The sequence below is a fragment of the Hylobates moloch genome, unplaced genomic scaffold (genome assembly GCF_009828535.3).
Source record: "Hylobates moloch isolate HMO894 unplaced genomic scaffold, HMol_V3 SCAFFOLD_1, whole genome shotgun sequence".
In the NCBI taxonomy this organism is placed as follows: Eukaryota; Metazoa; Chordata; class Mammalia; order Primates; family Hylobatidae; genus Hylobates; species Hylobates moloch.
Window position 1 is genome coordinate 152834702 of NW_026652276.1, and position 16807 is coordinate 152851508.

General features: G+C 39.2%; 1 protein-coding gene across 1 annotated transcript in view; it reads left to right on the top strand.

The window, feature by feature from the left end:
* The window catches only part of CRPPA (CDP-L-ribitol pyrophosphorylase A), a 340764-nt gene that overhangs the window by 9602 nt on the left and 314355 nt on the right, over window positions 1-16807 (top strand). The window contains exon 2 of the mRNA XM_058446710.1: window positions 5445-5721. Coding sequence (XP_058302693.1) covers window positions 5445-5721 — 277 coding nt within the window. The remainder of the gene's footprint in view (window positions 1-5444; window positions 5722-16807) is intronic.

Sequence of the window (16807 nt, forward strand, 5' to 3'; positions counted from 1 at the left end):
AGTTGAACACGTATTTATAACTCCTATATTAAAAAGTGAACACGTCACACTAATAAACAGCTGAAGAATATATGAAATACTTTTAGTACCTTTCTGTAAATCTAAGAGCAGTTTTTATGCCTAATTATTCAAGCATTCTCCTCTCTATTTAACAGATACTTACTGACAAGTGGTTGAGAAGTTGGGAATTCTGTCAGTCTTTGTTCATTACCGACTCACCAGTATCTAGTATAGTGCCTGGCAAATGCTTGATACTTACTTGATTTTGTTAAATGACTAAAGGAACAGATGAAAGAATGCCTGAGTTACAAGAAATTATAAGAAACTTGGGCGCTTTTGACCTTAAAAGCAGGAATATTATGTGTTTCAACCTTAATATAAATGAAGTGCTATAGATACAATGATCCAAAATAATTTTTTCTCTCCTGGATTTTTCACCTTCCTCTCAGAGACAGTGTTGGGGCATTATTTACAGAGGCTAAAGTTATCGGCTCCAAAGTCAGACTGGAGGTCACAGCTTGGTCCCTTAGTTTCTGAGCTATGTGATTATGGGCAGGTTACTGCCTGTGTCCTCATGTGTAAAGCTGAGATGATGATAATGTGCTTTATAGAGCTGATACGGATATTGAGATATTGCAGGCAAAATATTCTACACATTGCCTGGTACCTAGCAAATGTTCCATATATCTTAGGTGTTATTTCTACTATGTTACTGAAAGTTGAGTATGTGCTAAGTTCTGGGACATAGTTTTTGCTTTCTATGAGTTGGCAGCCTAGTGAGGAAGATAACGTTATAAACAGAGTGCAGTATAGTCCTTAAGACTCTACGTGTATAAGCACTCTGCAAGCTGAGAAGCAGGGATGTTGTACGCAGAATGGCAGTCAGGGAAAGCTTCCTGGAGGGAGCCATCTCTGAACTGAGAACTGATGAGTAAGTAAGACTCGGGCAAGGCCGGCGGGGAGTGGGGGCAGTTAGGGAGGAGAGAGGGATGGGGACAGTGTTGAGGGGCCAGGTAAGCAGCACATGCAAATACCTGAGTATGAGAGATGCCTTCCCTTCAGGGAGCAGTTGGGTATGAGAGTAAGAGGGCATGGAAGAGACCAAGTGATGTTCATGAAGTAGGCTGAGGTCAGGTCTTGAAGGGTCTTGCTCGAGAGCCAGCAGGTCAGATGACCTCAGATTTGTGCTTGAGAAAGATCATCCAGAAGTGGTGAGAATGGATTGTATTGGGATAAGAAGAGTAAGAGGAAACATCTGAGGGGCTAGTGCAGTAAATTATGAGAGAGATGACCGTCTGGGTCACAGCTGTGGCAGTAGAGCCAGAATCTTGGGAAATCCCACATTTAAGAGGGATTGAAGAACTGTCATTCACCAATTGCTAATAACTTTAATTTGAAACTGTGAGTGCAGTATAAGTTCTGCAGTTGCTAAATTTGCAATGAAAGGCCTAGGAAATGGGCTACAGAACAAAGAACAACCCATGTTTAGTCTTATTCCAGAATCACTTTCATTGCCTGTACAGATTACTACAGATTGTTCTTTGGAGTTCTGAACTGAATTGTTTTTGATTGTGATTAACATCCTCCCAAGGTGTGTGAAACACAAAAGTAATCCCAGCTCTCAAGGAGCCTTAGGACCTAGAAATCAGAGCATAAAGTCAAATACCTAGAAACAAAACAATCAACAAAATCACACTGCATAGGGAATGCTGTTTTTATTCTTAGATTTATTTATTTATTTGTAGCTAGTCAGGATAATGAGAGCCTCCTTTGTTTTCACAATCCTTGAGACTATGCTGTGTTGTAAGATGTTATACTGCCCCTGGTAGATGAGACTGACTGGAGTCATTTTTTCAACAAATAATGTACTGAGCACCCACTAGGAGTTAGGTGTAAGGCAATGGACAAAGCAGACATTGTCTGTATTATGGAGCCTACATTCTAGAAGAGGAAATAAAATGAAATGTTGTATTATCTTGAAAAATGGTAAAAATTTCTTACTGCTTCATTTTTAGAATAAGATGGTAGTATGGAAAAAAGTAATGTCTTTGTATATTCAGATCTTTTTGTATCTTGTATGAGAGATCATGTAGAAGTATTGTAAAGATTACAAGAGCTAAAATATAAAAAATGCTTAAGACATAGTGCTTAATTTATATTGGCTATTATTATGTAATACTTGTCTTATTTTGCTACTTTTTCTTCCTGACTCATGTAGATAATTACCTCTAGAATACACTATCTCTAAAACACCATATGCAAGCTCCACCTGGTACCCAGGCGACCATCATTGCATTGCCCAGATTACAGCAGCCACCTCCTACCTGGTCTCTCTGCATCCTTCCTTTCTCTCTTTGCTGAATCCTTTCTCCTCCCTGCAGCCAGAGTAAAATTTATGATCTTGTGATTCCTATTACTGCTATAAATATTACCACAAACTGAATGGCTTAAAACCACTTTCTCTTACAATTTTGGAGGTCAGAAGTCTCAATTTAGTTTCACTGAGCTGTGTCAAGGTGTTGGCAAAACTGCATTCCTTCTGGAAGATTTGGGGGAGAATCCATTTCCTTGCCTTTCTCTAAATTCTAGAGGCTGGCCACGCGTGGGGCTCACTCCTATAATTCCAGCACTTTGGGAGGTTGAGGTGAGTGGATCACCTGAGGTCAGGAGTTAGAGACCAACCTGGCCAGTATGGTGAAACCTCATCTTTACTAAAAATACAAAAATTAGCTAGGTGTGGTGGCAGGTGGCTGTAATCCCAGTTACTTGGGAGGCTGAGGCAGGAGAATTGCTTGAACCTGGGAGTCAGAGGTTGCAGTAAGCCAAGATTGCGCCACTGCACTCCAGCCTGGGTGACAGAGTGAGACTCTGTCTCAAAAAATAAAATTCTAGAGGCCACTCATGCTCTTTGGCTTGAGGCCCTGCATCAGTCTGACATCTGCTTCTGTCATCACATCTTCTCCAGTGACTCTCCTGCGACCTCCTTTCCTTTATAAGGACTCTTGTGATTACATTGGATCCACCTAGATAATTCAGGACCATCTCCGTATTTCAAAATCCTTCATCACCTCTACAAAGTCCTGTTTGCCATTTAAGGTAACATAGTCACAGGTTTCATGGGTAAGGAAGTGCACATCTTTCCGGGTTCATTATTCTGTTTACCAAAAACTCCTGTTAGAACGTGATAAGTGAGTATTGGTTTTTGACCTGAGTGCACTCACCTGCTTAAAGCGTTTCTATGGCTGCCTATCCTCTTTTTAGGATTAAAGTTTAAAACCCCTAGGATTCTGCCCACCTCCTGCCTGGGCCTCCAAGGCTCTGCATGGGGTCTTCTCCTTGCTGTGAGAACTCCAACTCTGCTTCCTTCAAGCCCATGAGGACCTTGCCATGGCCTTTACTTGAACCAGTCCTCTCTCCTTCTCTCCTAGCCCGTTTGCCTACTTACCTGCCACCCATCCCTTGTGTCTCAGTGCAAACTCCCTTTTCTGGGAGAATGCCCCCAAAGCCTCCTCCAGACTGTTTAGCTACTCAGCTTACATGCTGTCCTGAACATGGACATCTTCATTGTGTTTAATCACAGCTTGCAATTGTTGATTGGTGTTTTTGTTTCATGTCTATAAGTTCTGAGGGCTTATTTCTATTGTATCCTCGATGCTGATAAGTTTTTTTTTTTTTTTTTTTAAAGACAGAGTCCTGCTCTGTTGCCCAGGCTAGAGTACAATGGCATGATCTTGGCTCATTTCAACTTCCGCCTCCTGGGTTCAAGTGATTCTCTTGCCTCAGCCTCTCGAGTAGCTGGGATTACAGTTGCATGCCACCACACCTGGTTAATTTTTTGTATTTTTGATAGAGACGGAGTTTCACTGTTGGCCAGGCTGGTCTCAAACTCCTGATCTCAAGTGATCCAACTGCCTCAGCCTCCCAAAGTGCTGGGATTACAGGCATGAGCCACCATGCTTGGCCGATGCTGATAATGTATTGGTGCTCAATAAATATTAAAGAAATGAGCTTAAAATGAAAAGGCAGTGTCACCTACAAAGTAGCTCTTGGTTTTGTTCATCAGTGTACTCTTGTTTTAACTACAGGCAGAATGGGGTTTTGGGTTGTGGAAAGGGTCTGTTCAATAACGAGAGGTAGGAGACATTACTGGGTGAAACAACCCAATGTTAACTTCATTTTTCAGTAAAGGTAATCTTTATGCAGTAATTTTCAGGCCCTTTCATATCTTTAAAAATATTCTAAAGACTTAACTGTTTTAGCATGAAAGTATAGGATCTCATAGGCTAAGAATTAAAAATTAAGTCTTTATTCAGAATTAGTATCATGGGTCAGAGACCATTGTCTTGGTCTGGGCTTTTGGGCTGTGGTATATTGAGTCTACAGTGACGCTTGCCTCCATTAGCACTGGTGTTCCAGACAAGTCTGCCAGACTCTAATGCAGCAGCAACTCAGTAATGTGGACTACTTGCAGTCTAGTATGTCAGTAGGTCCTTTAAGAAAATGTTTTATAGGCTGGGCCTGGTGGCTCACGCCTGTAATCCCAACACTTTGGGAGGCCGAGGCGGCTGGGTCACCTGAGGTCAGGAGTTCAAGACTAGCCTGGGCAATATCGTGAAACCCTGTCTCTACTAAAAAAATACAAACATTAGCTGGGCATGGTGGTGGGTGCCTGTAATCCCAGCTACTTGGGAGGCTGAGGCATGAGAATCATTTGAACCCAGGAGGCGGAGGTTGCAGTGAACTGAGATGGGGCCACTGTACTCCAGCATGGGGCACAGAGTGAGACTGTCTTGAAAATGTTTTACAGGAGAAACATTGCTTTATGTTTTGTTTATGACTCAATAGAACAATCCTATTTCATGAATTGTAAGCTTTCCCACTTTACTTAAACCTTGTTGCTACAATATTATTATGGTTTCTCCCATTTAAGGTACATGTCTAGCAAGGCTTGTGTTAGCTAAATTTTCCAGCTTTGTTGGTATTCAAGTGGTTGGCTGCCAACTCGGTGGAATTCTTGAAAGAGACAGCCAACTTTTGGATCTCAAAAGTGCTTTGAATTGTCTCATTGAAGGGAAAAGGATTTGGAAAAATTTAAAAGCATACCCCAACTATAGACTATTTTTCATACAATCTGATATTCTAATTATTCAAATTTAAGTAAAGAATGACATCTGGTAGTACTATATACTATGTACATTTACTATATCATGTAAGATATTCTACATAATATGAAACACCATCTAGAGCTATAGTGTTAAATGCTCGCTGATTCTTTTTCATCACCCTCTTTACTGGACCTAATAAAAATGCATAAAACTGATTTATTAACTTGCAGTTTTTAATCTCCCTATGTAAATATACCAGTACTAGTGATTCAATTTTCTGTTACTCACTTTCATTGTCTAAGAATTAACTTACGAATTGTACATATACTTTACTTTTAGAGTATGTTGGATAAAGGACATTGTTGTGGCAGTAACTGGAGAGAACATGGAAGTAATGAAAAGCATTATTCAGAAATATCAGCATAAACGCATCTCACTGGTCGAAGCTGGAGTGACCCGCCACAGGTCAATTTTCAATGGACTAAAAGCACTGGCAGAGGATCAGCTCAACTCTAAACTCTCTAAGCCAGAAGTAGTGATTATCCATGATGCTGTGAGACCATTTGTTGAGGAAGATGTCCTTCTTAAAGTTGTCACAGCTGCTAAGGAACACGGGGTAAGTCTTTTTACTTGAGTCTAGATAGAAGGGACAAGAACTGTAGTGTGGTTCATTTGCTGAATTTTGATTCAATTCTGTTTAAATGTCAAATTATTTAAAATGTGCATGATGACCTAAAGATGTTATGGTGATTTGTTGTAGGAACTTTATAGATTGAGACTGTTCTGGAACATATCTTTTGCTATAGTCATCTACCATAATGTGATATGAGGTATTTGGAGAAGAATATATTAATGTTATTATAGTATAGATACAAATGAAACTTTAATGAAAATTAAAAGGCAGTTATATTAAAAATGCCTGAGAAATCTCTCAATAGTAAAGGAGATGTATAATATGGTCCATTGTACTCAATTTTGTGTTAGTTTCAGAAGTGGTTTGTTTTCTAGTATATACTATATAAGATTTTCATAGCCCTTAAATCATCTTGAGATGACAATTGTTTCCATTTGTTTCACTAAAATAAACACAGGATAGCAAAAGACCCATTGTAATCTTTGGAGCATGTTTATTTTTTTCCTTCTATTACCAACTAAAATTATATAAATATGGTAATAGATACTAAACTTTTTTGCAGTCTAAATTGGAGACTTAGTGAAATTTATTGCAAAGCGATGGTATTGTATAATAGAAATAGGCGATGAAGTTGGGCAGACCTAGGCCCAAATCTGTCTTTTTATTTACTAGTGATGTCGTGTTTTTAACTTTCTGGGTCCATTTTCCCTACCTGTGAAAATATAAAAAATAATACCTGTAAGGTTATTTTAGGATTGGAAATTATGTTAACTATTAGAATACTAAGTGCTTAAAGGGTATTATTTTAAGATGAATTATAACATCTATGTAATAGTTTCCTTTAAGATTATAGACCAACAGGAGGCAAGCCTTCCTAGCCATCTGGGTGCCTAGAAGCTTTTTTTTTTTCCTCTTTAAAACCTATTTAGGAAAGACAGTCTATAACTTCAATAACCCATGTGTATTTGAATTGCCATAGGAAATTTTCCCTAACTTCATCTCTTCCTTCTGCAACATGAATTTCACTTTAAATTTAAAACTGTATAAGAATTTCATAGACCAAATGAAATATTTTGATTTGCCTTTAAACAAAAGGATAAATGCCATTTAAGGTAGTGAAACTTGTGGTCCAGGAACCATTAATGACCAAAAACCTTCCCCTGGCTCTTGTGCTTCCCCCTTGACTCCTTCCCCTTCTCCAGACAGCTCAATTGTGGTAGAGGCAAGGTAATCAGTTGCAAGGGTGGTGAGAAGGCATAAAGAAGCAAAGGATTTACAACTTAAGAATTTGAGTAGATTTTGCACATTTGGAAAAGTTCTTAGGGATGACAATACAACTTGGTAGATGGACATTCATTCCAAAGCATATTATACACAATTTTTTTTTTTTTTTTGCCTGTGTTACCTTTTGGAAAATTCACTTAAGCTCACTATAACAATTGCACACATTTGTGATTTTTTTTGTTGAGTAATAAGCAGAAAGTATTTCTGAGATATTGTCCATAAAGTGATTCTTCTGCGAGTATGTGGTAAAAGGCAAAAGAAGCCTTTTATCTTGCTCCAATTAATATGCTAAGGATATCATTGTCTTACATGTGATTTAATAGAACATATTAAAATACATAGCAGTTACTTTTTGCAGATTTGAGGGAGTTCCTGTTAGATTGTTTCTTAGAATATAATTTGTAAGATTTAATCACATAATGCATCTTAAATGAAACAAATTATATTTCAGTGAAATCTGTAATTTTCTGATTAAGAAGCTGGGTCAGAACAAAAGTTTACAACTTGTTTAAACCTCAGAAATACAGTTTCTTTTAGAAATATTGCCTTGTTTTTGTTGGTGTTAAAACATAGAGGGTAAAATCATGAGTTTTATATACATCCATGTTTAAGAATTTTTTCAAGTTTATTAATGAGAGAACCAGACAGATGTTACAACTGGTTCAAAGTTGAATCCAGAAAAACACTTACTTTTACAAAGTAAAAAGGTATGTTGAAGTGAATTAAAACAGAAAACTGGCTTTTTTATGGGGGAATCAATTGAAACTCCAATAGACAGAATTTATTTGCATGTTTATAGGCAAGAGTTATTTTGCATTGCTATTGGTTATCTACAACTTTGAAAGTTGTAAAAGAGCTCAAGGCTAGATTCAGCTAGCCTGGAAGAGTCTGCTCTTAGTCACGTAGTTGTCCATTGCAGACATCCTGTAACCTTTTTGGTTTGTTTTAAATTTTCTTAAAACAATTAGGATAGTGTCCCAGTATTCTCAGTTAACTCCAGACACTACGTCCTGCCAGTTCTCTCATGCTGTACTGACTTACAACCATAAAAACATAAATGCAGTCACACACTGTTCAGATTGTTTTCCAGGCCTCACTGCCTTTTGTGGTCTTAGATAGTTTTCTACAGACTCCTTAACTGATTATTTTTCTTCCTAGGTATTAATTTTCAGGTTCTACCTAAAGGTCCCTTTCACATACATTTTCTGAACAAGCTACACTGTGATTATCTTTAGGGAGGGGTGGGTTATGTATGCTAACAATAATTCTATTTTAACTGACGTTCCATTTTGCTTAATTAAAAAAAACTGTTTATAAACTGGTAAAGAGAATGCTTCAAGAGACTCAGATGTCCACGATTAAGGCTGGCATTAAGGTTGTAGAGCTCAAAAGCATCACAAGTATCCAGTTTTTCTTTTTGCCTATATTACATTGTCAGGCCCTACAGGGAGGCAAGATGGCTTCCATAAGGTTGGGAGCAAAATTCCATCAGGGTTATTTCTGCCTTATGTTAATGATGATAGCTTTTCTGGGTATAAAATTCTAAGTCCACAATTGTTTTTTTTTCCCCCTTCACTATTTTGAAATTAGGTTATGTCACTGTCTCCTGGCCTTTATATTGCTTTTGGGAAGTCTAACCAACCTAATTGTATTCCTTTGAAAGTAATTTGCCTTTTCTCTCTGAATGCTTTTAAGATAATTTATTTTTCAATGTGTTATTTAGTCTCTGTGATGTGTCTATATAGACTTTTTCCCTTGCTTTGGATTTATTGTCCTTTATGAACACTGATTCGTATTTTTATTCTAGAAAAATCTGAATAATTATCTAATTTGAATATTGATTCTGCCCCATTTCTGGTCCTGACAACTCTTTTCCCCTCACCTTATGTATACCGTATACATGATACACTCTTATCCAGTCCTCATGTGTCCTAAGTTCTCTTTCATATTGCTGTTTTTGTATGCTGCATCCTAGGTAACTTGTTTCCAGTTTCTCATTTTTTTTAGCTCTGTCTAATATCCTGTTAAGGACTTTTAAAACAAACATTTTAAAATTCTTTGGAGTCCCATTTTGTCCCTTATCATGTATGATTAATCTCCTTTCTGTTTTTTATCTTCTATTGCCTTTTAAGCTCTGAACATAATACTTCATACACTATAGCCAATAGTACTTCTTGGTAGTTTAATTCACTAACTCTTCATTTCTGTTTATTTTTGTTCATAATTTGTTTCCTCCTTTGTTTTATAATTTGGATTGTAAGCCCATGTTTGGCAAGACTTTATCATCAGGAGTTCTGTGAACATGGGATAAGGGTGTGTTTCTGAGGCATGGATTTTTGTTCCTTCTGCCAGGGATCCCAGGGGCTTTACTAAGTTGGAACAACTTTACATTAATTCTTGGCTTGAAGTTTTATAGATTCTGCGGTAATGTTAAATGAAACTCTAAACTCACATGAAGCCAAGCTTATTGTTGTAACTTCTCAGGGAAAACTGTCCCTGCCCTTCAAGATCCCAAGCCAAGATAATTTTGCTTGCTGTTTTCCTTCACTTGTGGGTGTCTCTCCTCCCCTGTCCCAGCTACCTTTTAAATGAGGGACTTTCCCTTTTATGGGTCTTAGTGTGGAAATTACAGTTCTAATCAAGTAGCACATGCTCAAGGTCTTAGTCCTCATTCTTCCTCATCTGTTAAAACTAAAGCCTCCTGTTAAAAGAAAGCATCTCTGCCTTCTTAGTGCTCTGATTTCTAGCTATCAGGTTGTTTTACTCTTAGGTGATTGGTTGAGTCCACACATACTCTTAAAAGGCTGTTTGTAAAATTCTCTGCTTTATTATTATTTTTTAATGAAAGAGGTGTTTCAAGATACCCAGTTTACCATATTACCAAAATTAGAGGTCCGTAATCTTTCTAAGCCAGAAGGACTTGTGTATTTCTGCATAATTAAGTCAGAAAAAGAAGTGGCAATGAGGACTTTGTTATGAGGGAAATGTTGGAAAGAGTAAAACAAGTTGGAATGTGGAGAAATCAAAGGTAAGTGAGAATAATTTTAAGAAGGACCAACATGTTAAATATTACATCGACTCTAAGAACACTGACAATAGGATGACTCAAATGAGACTGTATCAGCAAAGCAACCTCCTAAGTATTGCTCCTGGTGGAAGAAGGCATTTTCTAAGTTACTTGTATATCCTTCTTACCTCAGCTTTGTACTCCAGCACCTCTAGTCATTTTATGCTCTTGTTGGTGATCAACTTCTCAAACACTTCTTACCTTCCATACCCCTAATTTATGTTATAAATCATAGCAGTCTGGCTACTTTTTCCTCTGACCATTCTTTCCAAAATCACCTCTGACTACCTAATTCCCATATTAAATGTGCATTTCAGTCTGTTGAATTATAAAGAATTTGCTCTTTATTCCAGGTTACTGGGAGGAAGACTCTAAATCTTTGGGATTCCTAAAGTAACAGGAGAGTCTGTTATTTATGAGCTCCTTGGATTATACCTGAGCTTATGCTAATGAGAGAAGACATGATTTAGGAAGTGGGCTGGTCACCAGAAAGATGAAATAATGTGATTAGAGGCTTTGAACCAGTTCAGCCTCTGGGGACAGGAAGGGGGCTGAAGATTGAGTTCAACCAGGTGGCCAATGATTGAATTAGTCATGTCTCTAGCATGAAACCTCAAACTCTGGACTCTGGTCCAGGAGAGCTACCTGGTTATTGAACACAGGGCTGTGCTGGGAGGGTGGGGTACCCTGATTCCATGGAGACAAGGCATAAAAGCTTTAGGATTCCCCCAGACCTCACCCTGTGTCTCTTCATTTGGCAGTTGTATCCTTTGTAATTAAAACTGCAATTACAAATATATAAGTTTTATAAATGTCACAGGTGTCGGGCATGGGTCAGGCATATGTTGGGCACATGTCCACGTCTTCCATCACACATATTGGTCACGTGCCACGTCACACATGTCAGTCACGTGTCACAAACGTGTAACATGTCATACGAGTTATGTATGTCACATGTCAATAATGACTTGATCACATGATCGTGTTGGTTGTTGGTCACGTGCAAATCGTGTCAATTGCGTGTCACAAATGTGTCAGTCATGTGTCAATCGTGTCGATGTGTCAGTGTCAATCATGTGCCAGTCATGTGTCGGTCGGGTGTCATACATGTTGATCACGTGTCAATCAGGCATCAGTCGTGTCACACACGTTGATCACAAGTTGATCACGTGTCAGTTACCTGTTAGTCATGTGCCAGTCCTGTCAACCAGGTCAGTTGTGTGTCACAAACCTGTTGGTCATGTGTCAATTGTGTCAATCACGTGTCTAACACGTATCAGTCAAGTGTCAATCATGCTCCTTGTGGCATGGGTCACGTCACACAGGTGATCACGTGACAATCACGTGTTGATCATGTGTAGATCTAGTGTCAGCCACGTGTTGGACATGTGCCAATCATGTTTCAATCACGTCCATGACATGTCACAAATGTCGGTCATGTCAATCCTGTGGCAATCATGTTGGTCATGTGTTGGTCACTTATCACACTCCAGTCACTTGTCAGTCCTGTCACACATGATCACATGCCAATCACATGTCATGTATTCGTCACGTGCTAATCATGTCATTTGCGAGTCAATCACGTGTCAAATGCGTCAGTCACATGTCAGTCGTGTCACATGTAAGCCATGTTGGTCACGTGTCACCTATTGTCACATAACACGCCTGTCACACACATGTTCACGTAATCACGTCGTGTTAGTCACGTGTCAGGTGTCATGCACCTCACGTTCATCACGTGATGATCACGTGTCAGTCACGTGTTGGTCACGTGCCAATCATGTCAATCACTTGTCACTTGTGACATACGTGTCTGTTACATGTCGTGTCAGTCACGTGTCAGTCATGTCAGTCAGGTGTTGGTCACGTGTCACTGATGTGTCAGCCACGTGTCACATTGATCACGTGTTGGTCATGTGTTGATCTTGTATCAGTCACGTGTTGTACACGTGCCAATTGTGTAAGTCGCTTGTCACATGTCACAAACGTGTCCGTCACATGCCAATCGCTTCAAATGCATCAGTCACAAACATGTCATGTCAATCATGTCAATCTCGTGTCAGTCACCTGTCAATCATGCTGTGGTCACGCATCACACGTGTTGATCACAGGTCTATTTTGATCTTGTATCAGTCACGTGTTGGACACATGCCAATCGTGTAAGTCACTTGTCACATGTGACAAAGGTGTCAGTCACATGCCAATCACTTCAATCGTGTCAGTCACAAATGTATAACATGTCAATCATGTCAGTCACGTGTCAATCACACTCTGGTCACGCGTTCACGTGTTGATCAGATTTCGTGTGTGAATCTCATGTCAGTCACGTGTTAGACACATGCCAATCATGTCAATTGCGGGTCTAGTGTCACGAATGTGTTGGTCATGTGTCAATCATGTGAATCGTGTCATGTCACATGTCCATGTGTCAATCAGACTTAGGTCAGGCGTTGGTTACATGACATGTGCTAACCACGTGACGATCACGTTGATCACGTGTCAGTCACGTGTTGGTTATGCACCAATTGTGAATCGTCACCTGTCATAAACGTGTTGGTCACGTGTCAATCACATTTCGGCCATGGGCTGCTCAGGTGTCACTTGTTGATTACATGATGATCACGTGTCCGTAGCAACTCGATCATGCCAGTCACGTGTTGGACATGTGCTGATCACCTGTTGATCATGTGTGAGTCATGTGTTAGTCACATGCAAACTAAGTCACGTCACATGTCAAATGTGTCAGTCACATGTCAAATGTGTCGGTCACGTGTCAATTGTTAATAGTGTGTCAGTGATGTGTCGGTCATGTGTCACACGTTGCTCACATGTCAGGCATTGTTTAAGCATGGGTCACATGTCACCCACGTGTTGATTACATGCTGATATGTCAGTCACATATTGGACCCATGCCAATTACATGTCAGTGATATAGGTCATGTGCCAATTGTGTCAATTGCACGCGTGATTCACGTATCACAAACCTCGGTCACGTCAATCATGTGAATCACTTGTCATGTCGGTCATGTGTCAGTCACGTGTCAGTCATGCCCTGGTCTCACCTTGGTCACGTGTCACACACGTGTTGATCATGTGTTTGTCACGTGAATTACCTGTCATGTGTTGGTCTTGTCATGCACTGGTCACATGTCAGTCATGTGTCACTCACGTGTTGGACACGTGATAATTACATGTAGATCATGTCTTGATCACGTGTTGTGTTGGTCACTTGCCGATCATGTGTCAATCGCGTCATTCACGTGTCATGTGTCAGTCAAGTGCCAATAATGTCAGTCATGTGTCAGTCATGTCAATAATGTGTTATTCTTTACATGTCAATCATGCTCTGGTCATGTCAGCTGTGACACATGTTTACGTGTTGATCATGTGTCAATCACAGTCACATGTTGGTTAGGTGGTAAGGTCAATGGCATGTAAGTCACATGTCAGACATGTCACATGTCAATCACCTGCCAGTCGTGTTGGTCATACATCAAACATGCTTTGATCGCACGTTGGACATGTGTCACACACGTGTTGATCACGTGGTGATCACGAGTTGACCTTTGTGGATTACGTCACATGTTAAACAGGTGCCGATTGCATCAGTCACATGTCTCAAATATTGATCACATGCCAATCATGTATCACGTGTCAGTTATGTCAGTCACGTGTTTGTTGGTTACGTCTTAAGTCACATGTCAGTCATTTGTTACAAACGTGTTGGTCACGTGTCACACACATGTTAGTCACTTGTCACATGTCAGTAACCTGTCACGTGTCACATATTAGTCAAATTGGTCATGTCAGTCACATTTCGATTGTCAATCACATATTGATTGTGTTAATCATGTTATATGTTCACACGTTGTGTGTCGGTCGTGTCTGTTACATGTCAGCCATGAGTTATGTGTCATGTATCACATCTGTTATGTCACACGTCACACGTGTCTGTCATGGTCAGTTACTTGTGACATCTGTCTTGGTCAGTTACTTGTCACATCTGTCACACATGTTACACACATGTCAGTCACCTGTAACATGTGTTGGCCATGTCACACGTGTTCGTCACGTGTCAGTTACATGTCAGTGACTTGTCACATGTGTCACCCTTGTGTCTTGTGTTGGTCATGTTTCATGTACATGTCAGTTATGTGTTATGTTCATATCACATACGTGTCAGTTGTGTCACGTCTGTCACGTTTTGATAACATGTCACATGTCATTGGCGTTTTGGTAATGTGTCAGACATGCATTTCTAAATTGTCAGTTATGTGTCCACATGTCTTATTTAACACGTGTCTTATTTCACACATGTCTTCTGTGTTACACGTGTTTTCTCACACATGTCCCATGTGTCACATGTTAGTTTTCCACCACGTTTCACACACGTCAGTTCCATGTCAGTCATGTCACACGTATCACCAGTGTCACACTTGTCTTTCGTGTCATGTGTCTTCCATCACATGTCACAGTTGTTTTTATTACACATGTCATATTTGTCTTTCACACACATGTCATTTTTGTCACACGTGCTTTCAGTCACGTCACCTTCCATTATGTGTTACATATGTATAACGTATTCTGTCTCACATGCCACACATCTTTAGTTACACACATGTTGCATGTCTTCTGTCACATGTATGTCACGTTTTCCACAGCACATATGTCATACAAATGTATTCCATCACACATACATCACAAATTTCTCTATCCACTCATTTGACTGGTGGGCATTTGGGCTGGTTCCGTGTTTTTGCAGTTGCAAGTTGTGCTGCTACATACGTGCATGTGTAAGTATCTTTTTCGTACAATGACTTCTTTTCCTCAGACTGGATACCCAGTAGTGGGATTGCTGGATTGAATGGTAGTTCTACTTTTAGTTTTTTAAGGAATCTTCTTACCACACTGTTTTCTGTAGTGGTTGTACTATTTTATATTCTCACCAGCAGCGTAGAAGTGTTCCATTTTTACCATATCCACACCAACATCTACTGATTTTTTAGGTTTATGGTTTTGGCCATTCTTGCAGGAGTAAGGTGTTATAATATTGTGGTTTTGATTTGCATTTCCTTGATCGGTTGGCAGATTTTTGAACTCTGCATTGGGAAATGTGATACTAAGTAGGATTCACCATGGCTAATAATCACTTGTACTTGTCCATCGTAATCAATATTTTTCAGGTCAGAGTTTATTCATGTGTGGGGGTAAGATAATGATTTTTCCTGGTTTCTGCATGGGGATAAGATAGTTTTTTTCCTGGCTTATTGGATACCGCAGTATTGTCTACTAGAGAAACGGATACTGGTTTAAATCCTAGATCTAAAGAAGTTTTACTTGTGAGAAAGCAGTGACTTCTGGTTTGTGAGGAAACCCAGGTTCATTTCGAGAAAGGGTAAATGGCCTGGAGGAAGGACTGACCTATTCTCTGAAGTGCTATGGGAATGAGGTGAAACTTGATCTATTTTTGATGTTGCAGAAGCTACTATGTGAAAAAGCTTTTGCTTTGCTTTAATTATTTCAAATTACCTACTTCTGTGTTTCCATTCTATGAATTACTTTAAAGGAAGTTGGGAAAAGGGTAGGTCAAAGACAGATAAGTGTATCTATGGTTAAAATGAAATGATGTTTAACATCTTAGTATATTCCCAGTCATGTTATAATTAGGGGAAGTGGTACTATTGAAATTTTAGGAATTTATAGGTAGAATGTAAAATGAAGGCCTCTCTATTCCTTTTTGCTTCATGTCCACTTTCAGTGGTGTACTACAGTAATATGAATAGAGATTTTTCTAAGATATCTCTATTTCTATATTGGGCAAATAAGTTCAGTTCAATTTATTTGTCAGAAGGAGATTGGAAGTATTCTATGATTAAAAATGTGAAATATTCAATCTTACAATTCCCAATGATTAGCTTTAGAGATGCCGCTCTGCAAACACTGATTAAGCCTTTCAATAAAGACAACTTGCCTAACTAAAATCGTAATTATATGGTTGGAGGATTTCTGTTGTACATTGTTATAATTAGCTAGAATGCAGTTGCCTGAGGAGAAATGCGTGTTAGTGCCTGCTGTATGGATGCATCATAGTATTATACAGTAAAGCAAACAGTAGAGGTGCGGTTTATTATTCCACATTTTATGATTTGTATCAATGATTTCCACGCAGTGACATGTGGAAATATGGTGATAGATTAGCTTGAGAGACAAGTAATCACTGAGGTTGGTGCTGAGCTGTTAAGCTTCCATTCAGGGCTTATTACTAATACTTGAGGAGACATTTGTACTTGATAACTCAGAAATGATGCCTCCTACAACAAGCTTCCCAGGGAGATGTGCCTTGCAGGCCACTAACCAGCTTGTTTATACTTGTCATAATTTTGATACTTTGAATTTCAGAAAACATCACAAAATTGAGGATTCATTGCATGTTTGTTTGTGAACAGAAGTCTCTTACGTAAAGACAGCTGTGGAATATATCCCTTTTAACATGAGCATTTTCTGTATCTGTTTATAGCAGATGGCAAGGCAAGTGATGGAGTCAGCCAAGAAGTTATTTTGACTTGTGATCTCTTTTCATGGGCCTTTAGTTTAAGATGCCTGAAGCTTTTTGTCACCTTTTGCTTTGATTTCTCTTCTTGTTGTACTACTTTCCCATCTGATATTCTGGCTTTCATAGGCAAGAACCTAGTAATTTGTGGAATTTACCAATCCTGC